This window comes from Antedon mediterranea, chromosome 5 (assembly GCF_964355755.1).
Source record: "Antedon mediterranea chromosome 5, ecAntMedi1.1, whole genome shotgun sequence".
NCBI lineage: Eukaryota > Metazoa > Echinodermata > Crinoidea > Comatulida > Antedonidae > Antedon > Antedon mediterranea.
Genome location: NC_092674.1, coordinates 6,108,816 through 6,126,096, shown reverse-complemented (window position 1 = coordinate 6,126,096; position 17,281 = coordinate 6,108,816). Strand labels below are relative to the sequence as shown.

Here is a 17,281-nt window from a genome sequence, read left to right as displayed (position 1 = left end):
AAATAGAGCAACAGCAGCAGCCTATACTTTACTGCTAGACTACCCAAAGAGAATTTTCTTTTTCCAGTTTTCTCTTTAAATTCCTAGGATTTGATGATTAGTTGAGTTTGATATCAACAACTATGAATATAGGTGGTCAACAAAATGGTCAAGTGGACCCTGAATTAGCTCATTTTATCAACAAAGAGTCGCAGAAACAAAAATTTACTCAACTTGTGTATTCTCTTACAGATACATGTTGGGAGCGATGTCTGGCAGACACCAGATTGAGCGCAAGACTGGAGACAAAGGCAGAATCATGTCTTGTTAACTGCGTTGAACGTTTTATAGACACCACCAATTATATTGTTAATCGCTTAGAAGCTGTTCAGTCTCGGACAACTTAGTTTTTGCAAATTGATTGTCTAACTAAGATGACTACATAGTACAAAGCACCACCAGAGGTCTGGCATTGTAACAACTATTGAGAGAGAGGAAGCACCGTGACCATGTATTAAACAAAGAGGAAAGAAGAAGAAGCTGTTTGTTATCAAGACAGTCTATAGTATCAGTTGTCAAAAAAATGAAATAAAAATGTACAGACCACTGCAGACAACATACAGTAATGTTACTTGTACATTACATTATTAATTACGGTTACCCAGCACTTGCTTCATCTAGATTCAGAAAATAGTGTTCAATTATTGGTCATTACTGATCCTGATGTTTTCATATATCTACATAACCATAGAGAATCCAAGATTATCACTCCAGCATTCTCACCTGTTATCAAGAACCAATGACTTGACATCCCATCAGAAGGATGAGTCAGAGGATGGACTATAGATCTTATCCAAGGACATACACAAGAAGTCAGTAGCAGGTCACATCCACAAACACTAATGGCAAAATTGATTTGCATCAATTCACAGGTGGTAGATGAAGTTCTATATGGTGATTTGACTTATTGGTAAAAATATAAACATTTTGTCACACATGGCGTGTCATACATATACTTGAGCTGGATCTGGTTTCGGACAAAAATATCAAAACATGGCGCAGAGGAGTAACAACATAAAAAAGACTTGGTTGAAGTCTAGTTCACATACAGTTCTCCGTAGCTTCTGATGTCAACTCTGATAGTCCTTCCATAGGGATTGTTGAATAAAAATGTTTTTTTGCATAATATTAATAATAGATTTCTTCAATAAATAAAAGACAAAAAAAAGAATTTTTCATATCTGAGTTTATTATATGCTTAAATTGAATATATAATGGTAACGTTTTACTAACACCAACTCATACTGATGACTATAATTAGAAAGACATCGACAAGAAAACAACTGTAACCTGCACACTGGGTATTAACTTATTAATGGGGAGTTTCCAATTTGCGACGACCGACGAATGTCATATGTTAATTCACTGTGCTCGTTAAAAAATGGTTCCTCGCTCCCCACCTCTACACTGTTTTGATGGTTTAGGTTCATAAAACGACGGACGACACATTAATTGACCTGACCTAGTTAGATTGTTGGTCATTGCAAATCGAAAGCTCCCTATTAAAACATTTTTTTTAATAGAAAATAAAAGTTCACAAAAATGATATACTGTATATATACAGTATAGAATTGTTCATTGCTGTCAACACTGTACTCAACCCCCAACCATCTTAGTAAATATATATGTAATATTACATTTTGTGTACAACCACAACAAAATTAAATAAAAACACTTTTGAAGAGGAATATTTATTATCTATGAAAAGCAAAAATTACACAAACATGCAGCACCAACTATACATAAAAAAACAAACATGAAATTTAAATGTATGCTACATCAGTGCACCCAAATTGATTGTGATTTTACGAAAAGAAAAAATTGTAAAGGTGCATTGTGCAATTACTGTATAAACAAAGACTTATCAATACTTTTTCTTTGACCATAATTAAGCTCTGTCTACACTATCAAACTAGTGTGATGTGCCCAAATATGGTGGTGATAAGCATAAAACTGATATGACATCACTATTTTGTATTTTTGATATTTGATAGTGTAAACAGAGCTTTAGATCCTGATGTGTTGATGAACAAAAAATCAATTTAAAATTGACAGGTATTCAACTAAATATTGTAAATACAAACAAAATCTTAACCTATTTAAAATTGAATACATAATATCCACTACATATATTTGAATAAAATCATTTTTATGGAAGATTTGATATACCATATATATACACATATAAATAGCATAAGGCAATATTAATAGAACAAGCATTATTTTATTTGAAAAAAAAAACCAAAATGGCAGCTTCTGTAGTTATTAGGGTAAAGACATACTTTACAGTTTAAATCAAATTTATGGTCCAAGAATAAAAAGAAAGATATTTTCTTATTAAATATCTATCCAAGACATTTTGTGTAGAAAGTTCTATGCATTGTTTGTAAGACAACTAAGTTGATTCTCGCCATTTGATTGGATAATGTATTATGGGTCACATGATATAAGTATGAACTGGGATCTTGTGGCCGCATTCAACATTCTTAGGATATTAGTAGGGGAAACGCCATTAAAGTTTTTAAAAATTCTCTTATCTATGTGAATAATATACTTAAGTGGAATCAATAAATATAGATTGGCTTATGTTTTTAAGGGACATATCTCACTTAAGAATATATGGATACTGTGCTAATCCACTGGTCCTTTAATTACCACAAATATGCTTAAAGTTAAAACATTTACTGGCTTATGTGAAATACTTAGTAGTATTTAGGAGAAATATATTTCACTTAAGTGGTATTGTGTTTTCCTTTATATTTAAAGTTAAAACTTAAAAACTTGTGTCAATTAATTTGTTTTCATTTGTTTATTCTCGGCATTATTACAGTATAATATTACACAATTTGAAAGCACTGGAGTACAATATGCATAAATCTATAAATAAAAAAAATTATTATAAATAAAAATAATCTATATTTGTTACTGTTGGCTAACAATACATTCCACAGTTACTGATTAAATCAATCAATTAAAACTCATGTTTACTAAAGTAAAGCTCTGTCTACACTATCAAACTAGTTTGACAACAAAACTGTGATGTTCCCAAATACGGTAGTGATATGACATCATTATGTCCATATATGGGCACATTACTTTTTTTTCACATAAAGTTTGATGGTGTAGACAGAGCTTACGGGTGCAGAACGTACTGGGTACTAGGACCATCATCCCTCACCCCCATTCTTAAACATTTTTAGAGAGGGCCTTGTTATCAGCTTTTAGGTAGTGATCCTATAAGGATAAGTTCTGGTGACTGAGCCAAAGTGTGAAAATCAGAAAGTAACATTCAATAAATTAAGTTGAGTTGACAAAGTAGGTGTTTTCAGAAAATTTCCACTTATTTAATTACTAAACAATCATTATATTACTACTCCAACATTGATAATTCTTAAAAATAAATTGTACAACTAATACACAACATTTGATAATTAAAATGTACATTTATAATAATTACTAAATAACAACTACAATCTCATTTATTATACAATTTCACAATTTAGCAGATTATATATCTTTTTATTATAGTTTAATTAAAAACTCTTATTCTAGATTAATAATAGACAATAAATACACAATCACTTTATCATGACAATACATACAGGTTCTATCAAAGCATAATTATACGCAACTTGTTTGGAAATATTGTAGGCGCAAAATTATATTTAACCATTAGAATAAATAAGAAAGCGTCATGACTAGGCATTGTGGGTAAGTTAGCCAGCATGCACGTACCTTACGTATCGGTACGCACGATCTTTATTTATCAAATCAATGCGTTGTCAGGTCAAGGCTTTAACGTAAATCTCTTAACATGTGTTAATAGCAAAATAAAAGAGTATCACAAAAATGCGTTATACCACTAAAAATGATCACTGTTAAATAATCTTTGGGTTGCCTAGATACATACAACAATGATATGATTTCTCAATCACTGCTAACAATTAACTGGCTTTACATGGAATAGCTTAGAGTTGAACATTAGGACTATCTGGTCAGCAGATCCTAGGCTTAGATTATATCAGGGACTCAGAGTGAAATTACACATATACTCTTCCCAGGATCATATTCATGAATTAAATACAACAAGGCTGATAAAAGGTATATTGTTACATGAGGGCGTTATAAGGGTTATACTTTGTTTAACAGAGCTAACCAACATGGCACTAACGAACAAGCAAACATACATTGCTATAGTCATATTTGCCAGTTTTTCTTACAATACAACATCACTCATAATTCATATAGCTAATAGCATTAGATTTGCAGTGATTCAACAATATATACATGAAAGTATTGAGTACATTTGTTGTTACTGCTCCAAGAACGATGGTTGAACTTCGCTAGGTGGGCGTAATTTGATACTGAACTGTTTTAAGGTCGCCTCCAACGCTTGTTGATTTCCAGAGAAGTAAGCCGAGATAGCGTTGTGAAATAACAGTAGTTGTTTATGCATCACTTTCACCTATTAAAAGAAATTTCTAAAATTAAATCATTCTTATTGTTAATTTCATGTTTTAAACAGCCTGCTCTCATTAACATAGCATTCAATATTATCATAATTAAGACTAGTCTACTCAAGAAAACTTTTCCAGAATGTTGTGATGTCTGTCTACATAGGTACTAGTCATTTTATCCATCTTATTCTTATATTTTTACATATTCACATAATAATTTTGTAAACAACCTACCCCTATTTACATAGCATTCAATATTATTAACAGTATTTTATTATTAAGTTTAGTCTACACTAGACCTAGAACTTTACTAAACTTTGCCAGAAATGTGTTATGTCTGCACTAGTTATTAGTCATTTTATCCATCTGAAGAGGATCACACGACTGTTATTTGATTTGCAGAGTTCACAAATTTCAGCAAACTAGGTAGTCCTGTAGGTGCATGGTCTAACTTTAGCAGATTAGTTTTCTGCAGTTTGTTTATCAAATGGCGTACACTAAAAGTTTGGAAACTTTTTGTTTGCTTGAGATTATGAACTTCTGTAAAGTCCTCTAGTGTCGACTAGGATAGTAGTTGGTATCCAAAAACCAATCGTTTACAGTTGCTACAGTAAAACTAGTATATTTCATTGAACCTTTAGTGATAGAGGAAATACTGATTTTTAGTTTGAAACAGCTGCTGTAGAGCCTTATAATCCCAAACACACCTAAAGCTTTGTCTACACTATCAAATTTAATGTGACAAACAAATGTGGTGTGCCCATATATGGACATGATGATGTCATATTACTGCTATATTTGGGCATATCACTACCATATTATGGGAACATTTTTGTGACATAAAGTTTAATAGCGTAGACATAGCTTAAGACACCTTTCACACTGTGACTCATAATGACCTATATCTTACCTTATTCTCTTCAAGGAATTTAAGTTTCACCGAAACATCCTGTCTGAGCTTATCAAACTTAATTTTCTGCTTGTCGTACTTGGTCCTGGCTTCGTTGATCTTACTTTGCGTTGTAGAATCTTTTGGGGCTATTTGTAAACTCTCCAAGTCTACCCTATATGCATCATATTCAATTCTAAAAAGAGAAAATTAAAAAATTAGCGCCAATGTCTAATAGTTTAGATTATGCTTAAGGTGCCTGTACAATTAGCAATTGAAGTAGGCCGACAGATATAAGCTCATGAAAACGAACAATAATCAAAATACTGAGGGACAGATGGATAGAATGAGCAAGTTTAAAAGAGCTCTATATAGCATATGGAGGGGAAAGAGAAGGAGGCCACTAAAAATTGTAAAAAAAATGTCCTATCTCAGGTATTGCATTTTTATGTAGGGGTAACCTGTGATTTGCAGCCTACTGAATTGCGCACAGGTGTGGACGACACATACCACAACTTTCTTTCTACCCTTCGTGTAGAGTGCTGCCACCAAACGGCGCTTGTTTCTGCTGTCCACAACGACAGGGGCTTAATGGACCAGTACACAGGGGTAACCCCCTACTCTTCCGAAAGATGTACTGGGTTCTTTAAAGTGCACACAAGCCAGATGTGTACACTGGACCTCCAGTTTTAAGTCCTTATCCGAGAAGACTTTTACCACCAGAACAATGGTCAGGGAGTGACTTGAACCTGTGCCGATTGTATAGCTATGGTTTGCGGTGGCGTCCCTGCCTTAACCGCTCAACCACTAGACTAGAGAGGGGGAGGGGAGAGAGAAGAAGGGAGTGCCTAAAAATTGTTAAAAAAAATTCCTATCTTGAGCATTACATTTTTAGTTAAGGCTTTATGACAAAAGATTGCTCAGGTGCCACCTCATCGGGAATTATTCAATCTATGCCTATACATTTTCAAATAGTACTCTTACCTAGCAGATTCATATAGCTTAACTGTCATCAGCGTATCCTCCATTGTTTTATTGCACAGTGTGTTAACATTAGAAGTAAAGAAATTCAAAGCTCCTAGCAGCGTCTCTCCGTTTGAACATAAAGACCGCTGTGTCTCGCAATTATAATTAAATTCCTCTTGCAATTCGGGAGACTTTTGACCTAACTCGCCAAAAGCATCGCCGAGTGAACGTTGGGTTTGGACGACCTGATAAAAGTGATGGGTCAACGCACGTGATAGCTTGAGAATATTTGCATATTTACGCTGGGTGTCACGGAGGACTTCGATCTGAGCTTCTAACTGTAGGTCAACGGTTCGGGATCCTTTTCCCAACTTTTCTGATAGCATCTGACGAGTGCATTTGTAGGTGGAGATGCTCCATGTCTTGAACGAGTCAAACTTAGCCTTGGCTAGAGCTGACGTTGAGTCGCCGTTATCGCCTGGGCCCGCGAAGCCTCCACCAGTTCCAGCGTAGTTGCCTGTATTTGGGGAGCTTTTTGCTTGTCCCATTTGAGGTGGTGGTGCTGCAATAAGATAAGAAAATGACATAAATTAGTTATTGCAACTAAGCTTTAACCTTCTAGGCCCAGTATCTGGAACACATTTTCCACATCCTCTGGGGAAGAAGGGGATGGTATAACACACAGTTACATCCTGGAAATACTATATATATCGTTCTTTATAATATATACTTTTACATTATGCACCTTAATTAAAATGTATATTATATATAATTATGGAAATGAGTATTATCAGTAATATATAGAAATGCAAATTCTAACAGCAAATTACAGGGTACCAACATTTATGAATAATTATCAAAAACACAACCGTCATTACAATTTACAACCATGCCAAAACAAACCATACTATCATATTTCAACCATGTTAGAATTCATGCCAAGATCACAACACCCTTTTACAGTAGTCATTTAAGGTTATCAGTATTCATTCTCAAGGTGCTTTCTGAGGGCCTAGCTTAATGACCAAAAGAGTCACTTTCATTCAAGTTTTTCACAACTTAAATTATGTTGAGCCCTGCTTAAAAAACCTAAATACATAGATAATGATTTTTACATGCTACCATGGAACAAACAATACAGTAGGTTCAAATTTAGTGACCTTAAACAGCTACTAACTGGGGCCTGCATCAACGACCTTCCACATGCACCTTCTGTATTCGGCTCAACTCTCAAACCTACCTAATATAGGTCCTAAAAGGGCAACTTACAGAAACCTAATATAAAGAGCTTCAACACATCACAGGGTTACCTCACATGATGCATCAAACAAGCAAACACAGATAATATGAAAAAGCAGATGGTATTGTGAAGGAGTAGAATAACAAGGCACACAGTAGAGAAATCTAAATATGGTAGTGATATGCCTAAATATGGTGGTAGTGATATGACATCACTACATGACTTAAGTCCATATATGGAAACATCACATTTGTTTTGTCACATAAAGTTTGATAGTGTAGACAGAGCTTTACAGTAAATTAAATGAATTGATGAGAAGGATGGATGGGAATAGAGGGGAATGTAGAAATGATAAGAGCAGTTAAGAGACAATAAGAAGACGGTGTTGATGCAAAAGAATGACAAAACAATTAAAAACAGTGCAAAAATATTTTCACCACACAGCCATACACAAAAATGGGAAACCACATATTACACCCACAAAAAAAAGAAGTGGGAAATCCCATTAAAAACCCACAAATTGGAATTGGGAAAAATTATGCAACAAAAAAAATCATGGAAGGAATGGGAAACTCTATTACATATCATATGTTATATAAAAATAATAAACCCAACATGCATGATTATCAAATGTTTGTGTGAGAAGGAGGGGTAACACCATGTTATACTGATCATGCTGTTTAACAATAATTTATGACATAAGGTACCTTAGGCCCCTTGTGGAATCATTGACAATAATCTCTTCGTTTTAGTATAATTAAGGATGGAAGGCAAATTTCGGCAGCTATAATGTAGTCAATCGAAGTAACTAATTTTCAGAATTTTGTAATCAAAGAGGAATGTGGTAGCTATGCAGAAAGCAATTTGCGATTTTGATACATACATATCTTTTTTGATACATTTTTTATTGTTTTCCAAAAAAAAAGCAAAACACTATTTGAAAAAGTGGATTTAATTTAAATATGTTTAGTATGGAAAAGAATGAGATGTTGTGTATAATAGCTGCAGTGGGTCAAACGCGATGATAATGATGACAATGATTAATTCTTTGATAAAATATGAACCACTAAAAGATTGATTTGATTTCTCTGCGGCATTGAAAATTGTCAATGATGTCTACAAGGCTGTTTTCTTCTTGGGTCAGGACTTGTTGGCTCAGACTTTAAAAAAATCCTGAAAAGAAAACGTGAAAATATTGGATTTTACAGAACAATATAATAAAATTATCATTTATGCATGTACTGTACAGTACTATCGGAGATATTCATCAAGGCATATACAGTTGCTTAGCAGAATATGTAAAAATGATTGACACTAAATATCTGTCTACACTATCAAACTAGTTTGATAAAAAAAGTGTGATGTGCTCAAATACGGTAGTGATATTCCCAAATACGGTAGTGATATGACATCATCATGTCCATATATGGGCACATCACATTTTTTTGTCACATAAAGTTTGATAGTGTAAACAGAGCTTTAGGAAATATGGAATGATATTTTGCCCTCATTCATTTATCAAATAAACAAAGTCATTGTAAAACTACAAATATATACAAATAATTAATTCTATCCATTTCACGTCTATGACACCAAACAAATATAAATAAAAGCATCAATAAAAAAATTAAAAGTATGTGTATATAATATTAAATAATTCAATTTTAAATTTGAAAAGAGCAGAGACAGAGTGAAAAGGAGTAGAAGAATAGGCTAGAGAAAAATTCAGATGCCTTTAAGCTCTGTCTACACTATCAAAGTTTATGTAACAAAAAAATGTACTGTGCCCATATATGGACTAGTTTGATAGTGTAGATAGATCTTTAAACCATGCTCCCTGAATATTACACATAAATTGGCACTATTAGTATTATTAAAGCTTACAAATACAGTTATCCAGTCACAACAAAATAATATAAAACTAGCCTATATTTATTAGTTACTGTACTGAATAGATCGCTTAACACATTGTCTAGCATAAATCACCTCTGCCTTACTAAACTCTTTTTTTTCCCAGTAAAATATTAACCCAAGGTTAAAATAGAAAAAAAAATCTACCAATACCTAAGCAATAAAAATTATATAATAATAATAAATTAAGTAAGAATAAAAGTATTGGATAGCAAAATGATATAGCTACTTCTACAATCATTCTATAACTCAACATGCCCTGTGGGTGGTTTAAAAAAAGAAAAGAACTCAAGTCCCAGCTGATACTAGTGATCTAGCTTTGCGACGACCTATTACATCATTTGTAGTCAAGTGCAAACTAAAAATTGTTATCCTTTTTTCATGATGACTGTACATCCAAAAAAGGCTCAAATGCCAGTGTGATAAAAGTGCATTAAATCCAAGTTCTTTAATCTGGAACTAGAATCAACAAAATGCGGTCCGAAGAACAAAAATTGCCAAAAAAACAAACGCTAACATACTGTATAGTATTTAGTACTACGTTCCTACTTCTTAAATAAACGTTAAATAAAAGAATTACTCCTACCCTGTTCAATAACACGTAACATACAGATGTAATGGTACAGTACCAGTTGATAACAAACGTAATAATTCCTATATTTTCACTAGTATTAATATTACTGTACTTAGAACAACCAATATTATTGCGAGTACTGTTACAGTATGATCATTTGATGTGACTTGATGACAGTATTTGTTATTGATTTTATGCTAATTTTAAATCCTACAAATGATAATCTCCTCCTAGTTCTATCATAAACTTTGATCGCTGAGCACAAAAATTAACAACTGTGTAATATGCAATCAATAACACAAAGCAAAATAAATTTCATGAATATTGATGACAAATGGTTTACTGTATATACAGTAATCCATTGTTTTAAAATAATTATTTATTTTGTCACGTGATTAAATGGTGAGTAAAAATATTCATCTGGTTTTTTAATTGTTTTCAAAAAGACCTACAGTAGTAACTCATTAACTGGATGATTTTATCCATTGAAATTAATAATTATTTATGTAATAGACTTCGTAGGTGCATATCCAGTATTTATATTTTTAATATACTGTATTCAAATACATACGATTCATGATTGAAATTGTGCATGGATGATTTTATGTTGTTTAAAAATTAATAATGTAAAAACAATTTCATTCATTTATTAAATAATTTTAATGTTTAGTCAATGGATTATACTGTACAGTAGATGGTCATTATCATAAAAGAAACCTTTCTAAAAAATTGTATTTTTATTCCAAATTTGGTGGTAGTCAGGTTTGGTTATAACCATACAAATCAATTATCTCAAAGCTTAATAATAATTACAGTACAGTATATTAAATACTGTATTGTCCTCCTAAACAAATTTTTTGTTGAATATGCCATTTTAATGTCACGTAATAATTATTCATTTTTACCAAAAACTGTGTCGAAACAACAATTATTTACCTGAAAAAAATGCAATTTAAAGCAAAAAAATACTTAAATTCAGACAATGGGTTTTGGTTAAAATTTACACTTTATTTTGTCTTTTTTGTGAAATAATTTGGTAATGTTTTTTTTTTACAGAAGTGAATAACTTTATTAAAACTGCACAATGGCTTAAAGTTTGATTTTAATAATCTTCATTTTTTCATGTTTTTGGGGGAAAATACATCTTTAATAATAATTGCATTAAAAAAGCCTACACAACAAAACATATAAAGCCAAATTTACAGTATTTATGCCAGACAACAACCTACAGTAAATAATACTTTCCATAATTTCACATGAATTTGTAAAATGTATGTCGCATTGAAAACTCCACTGATTGCATACCTTCTTTATAATTTTAAGAATTCCATATAAATTATAAATATAAGCTACAACTACTAATGAAATACATTCCTTTTTTTATTCTCAGTACACAGCAGCATGCAAGAAATGAACACACATTTGTAAATCGAGTCGTCTGTGGTATAAATACTAATAATAGACATGGCTATACTAAACAACAACTCGAACCCTGGCTCCTAGGATAACTAAGCTGTAATGTTCTTGGACAAACAACAATACTCAAATATACTAAGACAAAGTTTATAAGATGAAACAATAGACTTTAAAATGTAGCACTTAGGATTGATACTTCTCGTTACACGGCGTGGTATCTCTCATTCACCTATGACCCCGGAACCCGGATTCTACATAAGCTATTACGGCTACAGTGTATACTGTACCACCATTGTTTTTATATTTTTCACAAAACATTTAAATTGCCATAAAAAAGTGAATAGAAATGTTGGTTGTCTTGTAAATTTTGATTAACAAAATGAGTAAGTTTGAAAAAATCCCTTAAAAATCTAATTGATCAAGATTTATGGTGAAAAAATGTATGCGATAAACATTTTAAATTGAAATAAATGGCAACTAGCATACAGTACCTCTTTTGAGATCTTAAAGATACAATACACCAATGTGTCATTGCAATTATAAAACCATATGCTTTTTAATAATTTCCCTGTAGACTACTACACTCAGAATAAGAGTCTAAAGCTCTGTCTACACTATCAAACAAAAGTGTGATGTGCCCAAATATGGTAGTAATGTGCTATTATGTGATAGGTACTATAACATGTATCTTTATAAATTTCTTTATATTAAATTTTGAAAAAATCTTTCATTGGATTTCTATAATAATAATAGAAGAATGATAATATGTGAATGAATCAGAATCAATAAATACATTAAATTATTATTTTGACATTTAGCATAATTGACAGGGTGTAAAGTTTAATATTAAAATAATAAAATAAAATATATAATACTAACCTTTTGACATTTGCGAAGCTTCATCAGCAAGTCGTGAGCCAACCGTACTGCTACCCGTTGCCCTGTGGGGTGCCCGACTAGCGCCAGGGCTCTGTAGTTGTGGACGTATTGGGCTATTTAAGTCTATACCTGCAAAAGGACTCTCGGTGACATTTCCTCCTTGGATGTTCGATGCGGTGTCGGATAGCGATGGGCCATCACGAAGCATATCACGTAGGTCTTGCTCAAACGTATCGTCGAGTTCTTGATCCGAAGGACTTCCGTTCTGTTGACCTGACATTGTTGCGAAATTTGGATCTGTCATTTGCTACTATACTCTGTTGTTGAAAGTGGAAAATAAATATTAATAAGCATAATTTAATAAAAACCTAATTACAATCACATACTTCAAACAATAATTCATCCATGCAATCAATGTCATACATAATACACAAAGCCTAATGTTTAATCAACCTCTCCGTGAAAAGCTAACAATAACACAATCCCAAATAATATCCTCATTTTTTTTCTTACTATTAAGCCCTGATATTTATTTATGTTTTTTATTTCTATGGCTTTATTTATAGACAGAACTCTATTGTAGAACATACTACGGATTGAAATTAACTAAAGAATCAATCCTTCATGTCTACAGCTCTGTCTACATTATCAAACTTTATGTGACAAAACCATGTGTAGTGCCCAAATATGGACATGATGATGTCATATCACTACCATATTTGGGCATATCACTACCATATTTGGGCATATCACTACCATATTTAAGCATATCATTATCATATTTAAAGTATATCACTACCAAATTTGGGCACATTAGACTTTTTTTTTGTCAAACTAGTTTGATTGTGTAGACAGAGCTTTAAAATAGAAAACAACAAGTATTTCTGTTTTATTTCTGATTTATTTCTTTAACGATGAATGTAATGAAAAATATTAATAATTTAAATATTCATATTATTCCTATTGTTAATTTTAATTTGTAAGGCTTTGTGTATGTCAATAAAAATATTGATAACAATCAGAACATGATGCCAGGTCACATGTGAACGACGTGAACCTCTAACATGTGTTTTGTTTGAATTTAATGGCTGGTAAATATGTACTTTGTAGCTCTATTAGACCAACTGTTTGTTTAGATTTCTGATCAACATTCACAATTTCAATAATAATTTAAAGAATAATTGGTTTAAAGTTGAAAAAAATATGTACAGTTAAAAAAAGGTCATCCTCATAAATTAAAATTGCAAGACAAAACCATTAAATAATAGGGGCATTATTCCTTTTTATAAAAGGAAAATTGTAAAACCATAGGTGAAATTCAACAGTACTTTTTAGCGCCGCTCCTTTAGGCAGTTATATTCAAGACAACGGAATCATTAGGAAACAGTTATCATGCGGTAGAGCTTATAGTTACAGCTGAAAAAATGGATATTGAAAACTCAGACTAGGCATGTGTACACCCCAAAGCACGTCTAGGAAAAAAGAGTCTATGAAATTGAAATCATTTGCTGATACAGTAAATATTGAAATGCATATAAAAATAGTTATCGTGATATGAGCGGTGTTTTTTGTAAGAAATATTTCTTGTTTATCAATATTTCTATGTATATTGAACGAAGGATTATGTAGTTCATTCAATTTTAATAATACGTTTATGATCATTTGGGAAATTACTGTACACCTCGGTATACATTTAATACATAATATATACTTTCTGTATATTTAGTTTGTATGTCTATTATGATAATTATCTTTATAGAATGTAAATTTTAAGATTGTTTATAAAGTGCTGGTATTGATCTAAAACATATATGCAAAAAAAGATAGTTTTGGCAAAATTTGATGGTTAAAAAACATAAATACAACACACAGTACATTATCCTCACTATCGTCAAGTTTGACAAGAAACTACATCATTTATATTATCTATAACGTTGTTATTTGTCTGGTATACACACTACTCTTCAATTTAAAAAGCAATCGTCTAAATTCCACTTAAATATAACTCTGCAAAAATATGCATGGAATTTACAATTACAGTTACGAAGTGGTACACTTCTTCTGACACATGCAGTTTTTTTAATGTATCTGCTCATTGTTGTATGTATGAAGTATCAAATATTGCACTAAGGCCAAATAAAAAAACATACTTGTTAAGCGTCACCGCCCGCTCCTGATTATCCAGCCGCCTCTCTTTTTATTTTATTTTTTTTTTTTTACCCATATACAACGGAAAGTTCAGCGGCCCGGCCCAGCTCCAGAGCAGGGCTCAAAATTCACGCTAGCAAACTAGCATTTTGCTAGTAGATTCTTCATAATTGCTAGTTGAAAATTTCAAAACTAGCAAATGTTTGCTAGGCTGGTGTAATTTTTGAAAAATACGTACTGTACTTCTTAGCTTAGCCACGCTAGCTAGCCACCGATCGCTCTATGTCGACAACGGCAATTTGGTGAAAACAATTGTTTCATTTACACGCCGCCGATTTACGTCAAGGAAACGCGAATAGCACCGCGAATCATGTAATGTGGTAAACAGCAAGCTTTTTCCCCAACACATTAAATCATGTGCATTTAGTACGTCGCTGAGGATTACATCATCAGTCACGTGATTACAGAATACACGATTATCAATTTAGGGATTTAACGAAATAAATATTTTGCCTACACAGTGGTCGAAGCGCGTTTTTTATAGGTTCGTAAATAGGAAACACCCCATACATAATGGACTCTACCAATTTTGTTTACGATGATCTCGCGCTCGAGATCGGCACACCACGGGGTCCTGTTGGGCGATGGGCCCGGCGATGCGTTTCATCACAACTTTAAATACTGATTTACACAGCAATTGGCAAAGGATTCATCAAAGAAGAATGAATACGTTGAATAAAAATTCACTTAAGAAATGCCGTAAGCCGTTTTCAAAATCAGCCCACTATTTAGTATTATTGAGACCAACATCATGCTTCTCGCGATAGGGAATTTCCTAGATAGATGAGTCGAGCGAGAGACGGCGGACCATGGCCGATGAGTGAGGCGGGGGTGGCAGTTTGGACGGATTAGCCTAGGGCCTACAATTTCGCTCGGTGGCAATTAAATTTAATGTTTTAATTACGTCTGGATTTAAACAATACAAAACTCAATTTTGTCATCGGCAATAATATTTCATACATAGTCAATTTTGTTCTATTTCGCATTTTAAAAGTTTGACGTTTCGTCCTAAAAAAAAGTGGGCCAAAACGTCCATCGCACAAAATTATACCTCCAGAAAAAGTAAAAAAAAAAAAAAAAAAAAACCGTCCCCCCGCCCCTGAAAATTTATGAGGGTGTGACGCTTAACAAGTCTTTTTTTTTATTTGGCCTAAGGTGTTGGATTAACACTGGCTATGGACAGTCGAAATGGAACAACATATAAAAATAAAATACTGTATATCCAATTTCCACACACAGAGCAGCTCAGTCAGTACACATGATATGATCAATGAATAATAATATTTATCATTTAACAATTTTACATTTGAAAAATAGCAAACTGGAATAAAATAAACAAGTTTTTAAATAGGCAATATTTTTAATCAACTATATTCACCACCCACTTTCTCATCAGCACATCAGAAAGCAGACGTACGTGACCAGCCTACTCTTTTTGCTGAGAGAGAGACACGGACATGGTCCGGTCTCATGAGTCATGCTACCGCTGCGCGCCGCCGCCAGGCTGCTACCTCCAGCCCGGCCGAGCTCTACATTGATATTTAACTGTATTTACAGCTAAATTTATGATTTTCTTCATTAAGAAGTAGCAGAGAAATGAAACATTAATATAATAAAGAGAGATACACCATAATAACAATCTTACTAGCTAGGCCACGACTCAGCAACTTGAGGATTCTCAGTACGTAAAAACAGAAAAGTGATGGGCCACCTCTTCACATCCGGGTGTTGTTTAACTTTAACCTGGAAGTTAAAACAAGAAGAGCAGACGACAAAGTTGACCTTTGCCATGTGTTGAAATGTGAGCTATATATCCAATACCAAATTGGCGAGTAAATCATGTTTTACTTTAAATTAAATTTATACGCTCTTCCACAAGGTCAATTGTTAGTTATACATACAGACTATATTAAAACAATGATTTTGAACACGTAGGACATTTCTTTGAATTCTTTCCTATTGTCGTTTTGTGGTAATTTACAGCTTTTTATATGTTTAACAAACGTACATAATCAATTGCGTCTGCATCATGCTAGACTACAACTTCCGGTAGTGACGTAATCAGCATATTTTTGGTAATAAAACTTTTTCACTAAGCTAGGGAATCTTCTGATATCAATATTCATTAGACCGTACTTTAGTTAGCCAATCAAAATAAACGTATAAACAATTTTGCGGCGATGTTGTTGAAGTAAAATATACTCTGTTTTACAATAACCAATTTGGTTAGAGTAAAACACAATGATAAAGAATAGGAAACATTTAATAATATGATATATGACATTCACATAGCAATTTAGCACTGTGTTTTACTATAACAAATTTGGTTAGAGTAAAACACAATGATATAGAATAGGAAACATTTAATAATTTGATAAATGACATTTACATAGCAATTTAGCACTGTGTTTTACTATAACCAATTTGGTTAAAGTAAAACACAATGATAAAGAATAGGAAACACTTAATAATATGATAAATGACATTTACATAGCAATTTAGCACTGTGTTTTACTATAACCAATTTGGTTAGAGTAAAACACAATGATAAAGAATAGGAAACATTTAATAATAATGATTATTTACATAGCAATTTAGCACTGTGTTTTACTATAACCAATTTGGTTATAGTAAAACACAATGATATAGAATAGGAAACATTTAATAATATGATAAATGACATTTACATAGCAATTTATCAC

The 17,281-nt window shown here is 32.5% G+C and overlaps 1 protein-coding gene across 2 annotated transcripts; it reads right to left on the bottom strand.

Moving 5' to 3' along the window:
- Positions 1 to 1,094: 1,094 nt before the first annotated feature.
- Positions 1,095 to 16,298, bottom strand: LOC140050513 (arfaptin-2-like). 2 transcript variants are annotated; one of them, XM_072095743.1, is made up of 5 exons: positions 16,225 to 16,298; positions 12,372 to 12,688; positions 6,370 to 6,913; positions 5,407 to 5,581; positions 1,095 to 4,504 (listed from the first exon to the last, which is right to left on the bottom strand). In XM_072095743.1, exons 2-5 carry the CDS (start codon positions 12,673 to 12,675, stop codon positions 4,352 to 4,354), a joined length of 1,176 nt encoding a protein of 391 aa, XP_071951844.1. In that variant the 5' UTR covers positions 12,676 to 12,688; positions 16,225 to 16,298; the 3' UTR covers positions 1,095 to 4,351. The 2 variants fall into 2 exon arrangements, with proteins under 2 accessions (XP_071951844.1, XP_071951845.1); XM_072095744.1 differs by having other exon boundaries at positions 12,501 to 12,688.
- Positions 16,299 to 17,281: the final 983 nt, after the last annotated feature.

Excerpts from the sequence above, each read along its gene's own strand:
- LOC140050513 (XM_072095743.1), bottom strand. The coding sequence starts at position 12,675 with ATGACAGATCCAAATTTCGCAACAATGTCAGGTCAACAGAACGGAAGT. Across the intron at positions 6,914-12,371 it reads AGCTTCGCAAATGTCAAAAG|CACCACCACCTCAAATGGGA; the intron begins GTTAGTATTATA and ends ATCTTATTGCAG. Across the intron at positions 4,505-5,406 it reads AATTCCTTGAAGAGAATAAG|GTGAAAGTGATGCATAAACA; the intron begins GTAAGATATAGG and ends TTCTTTTAATAG.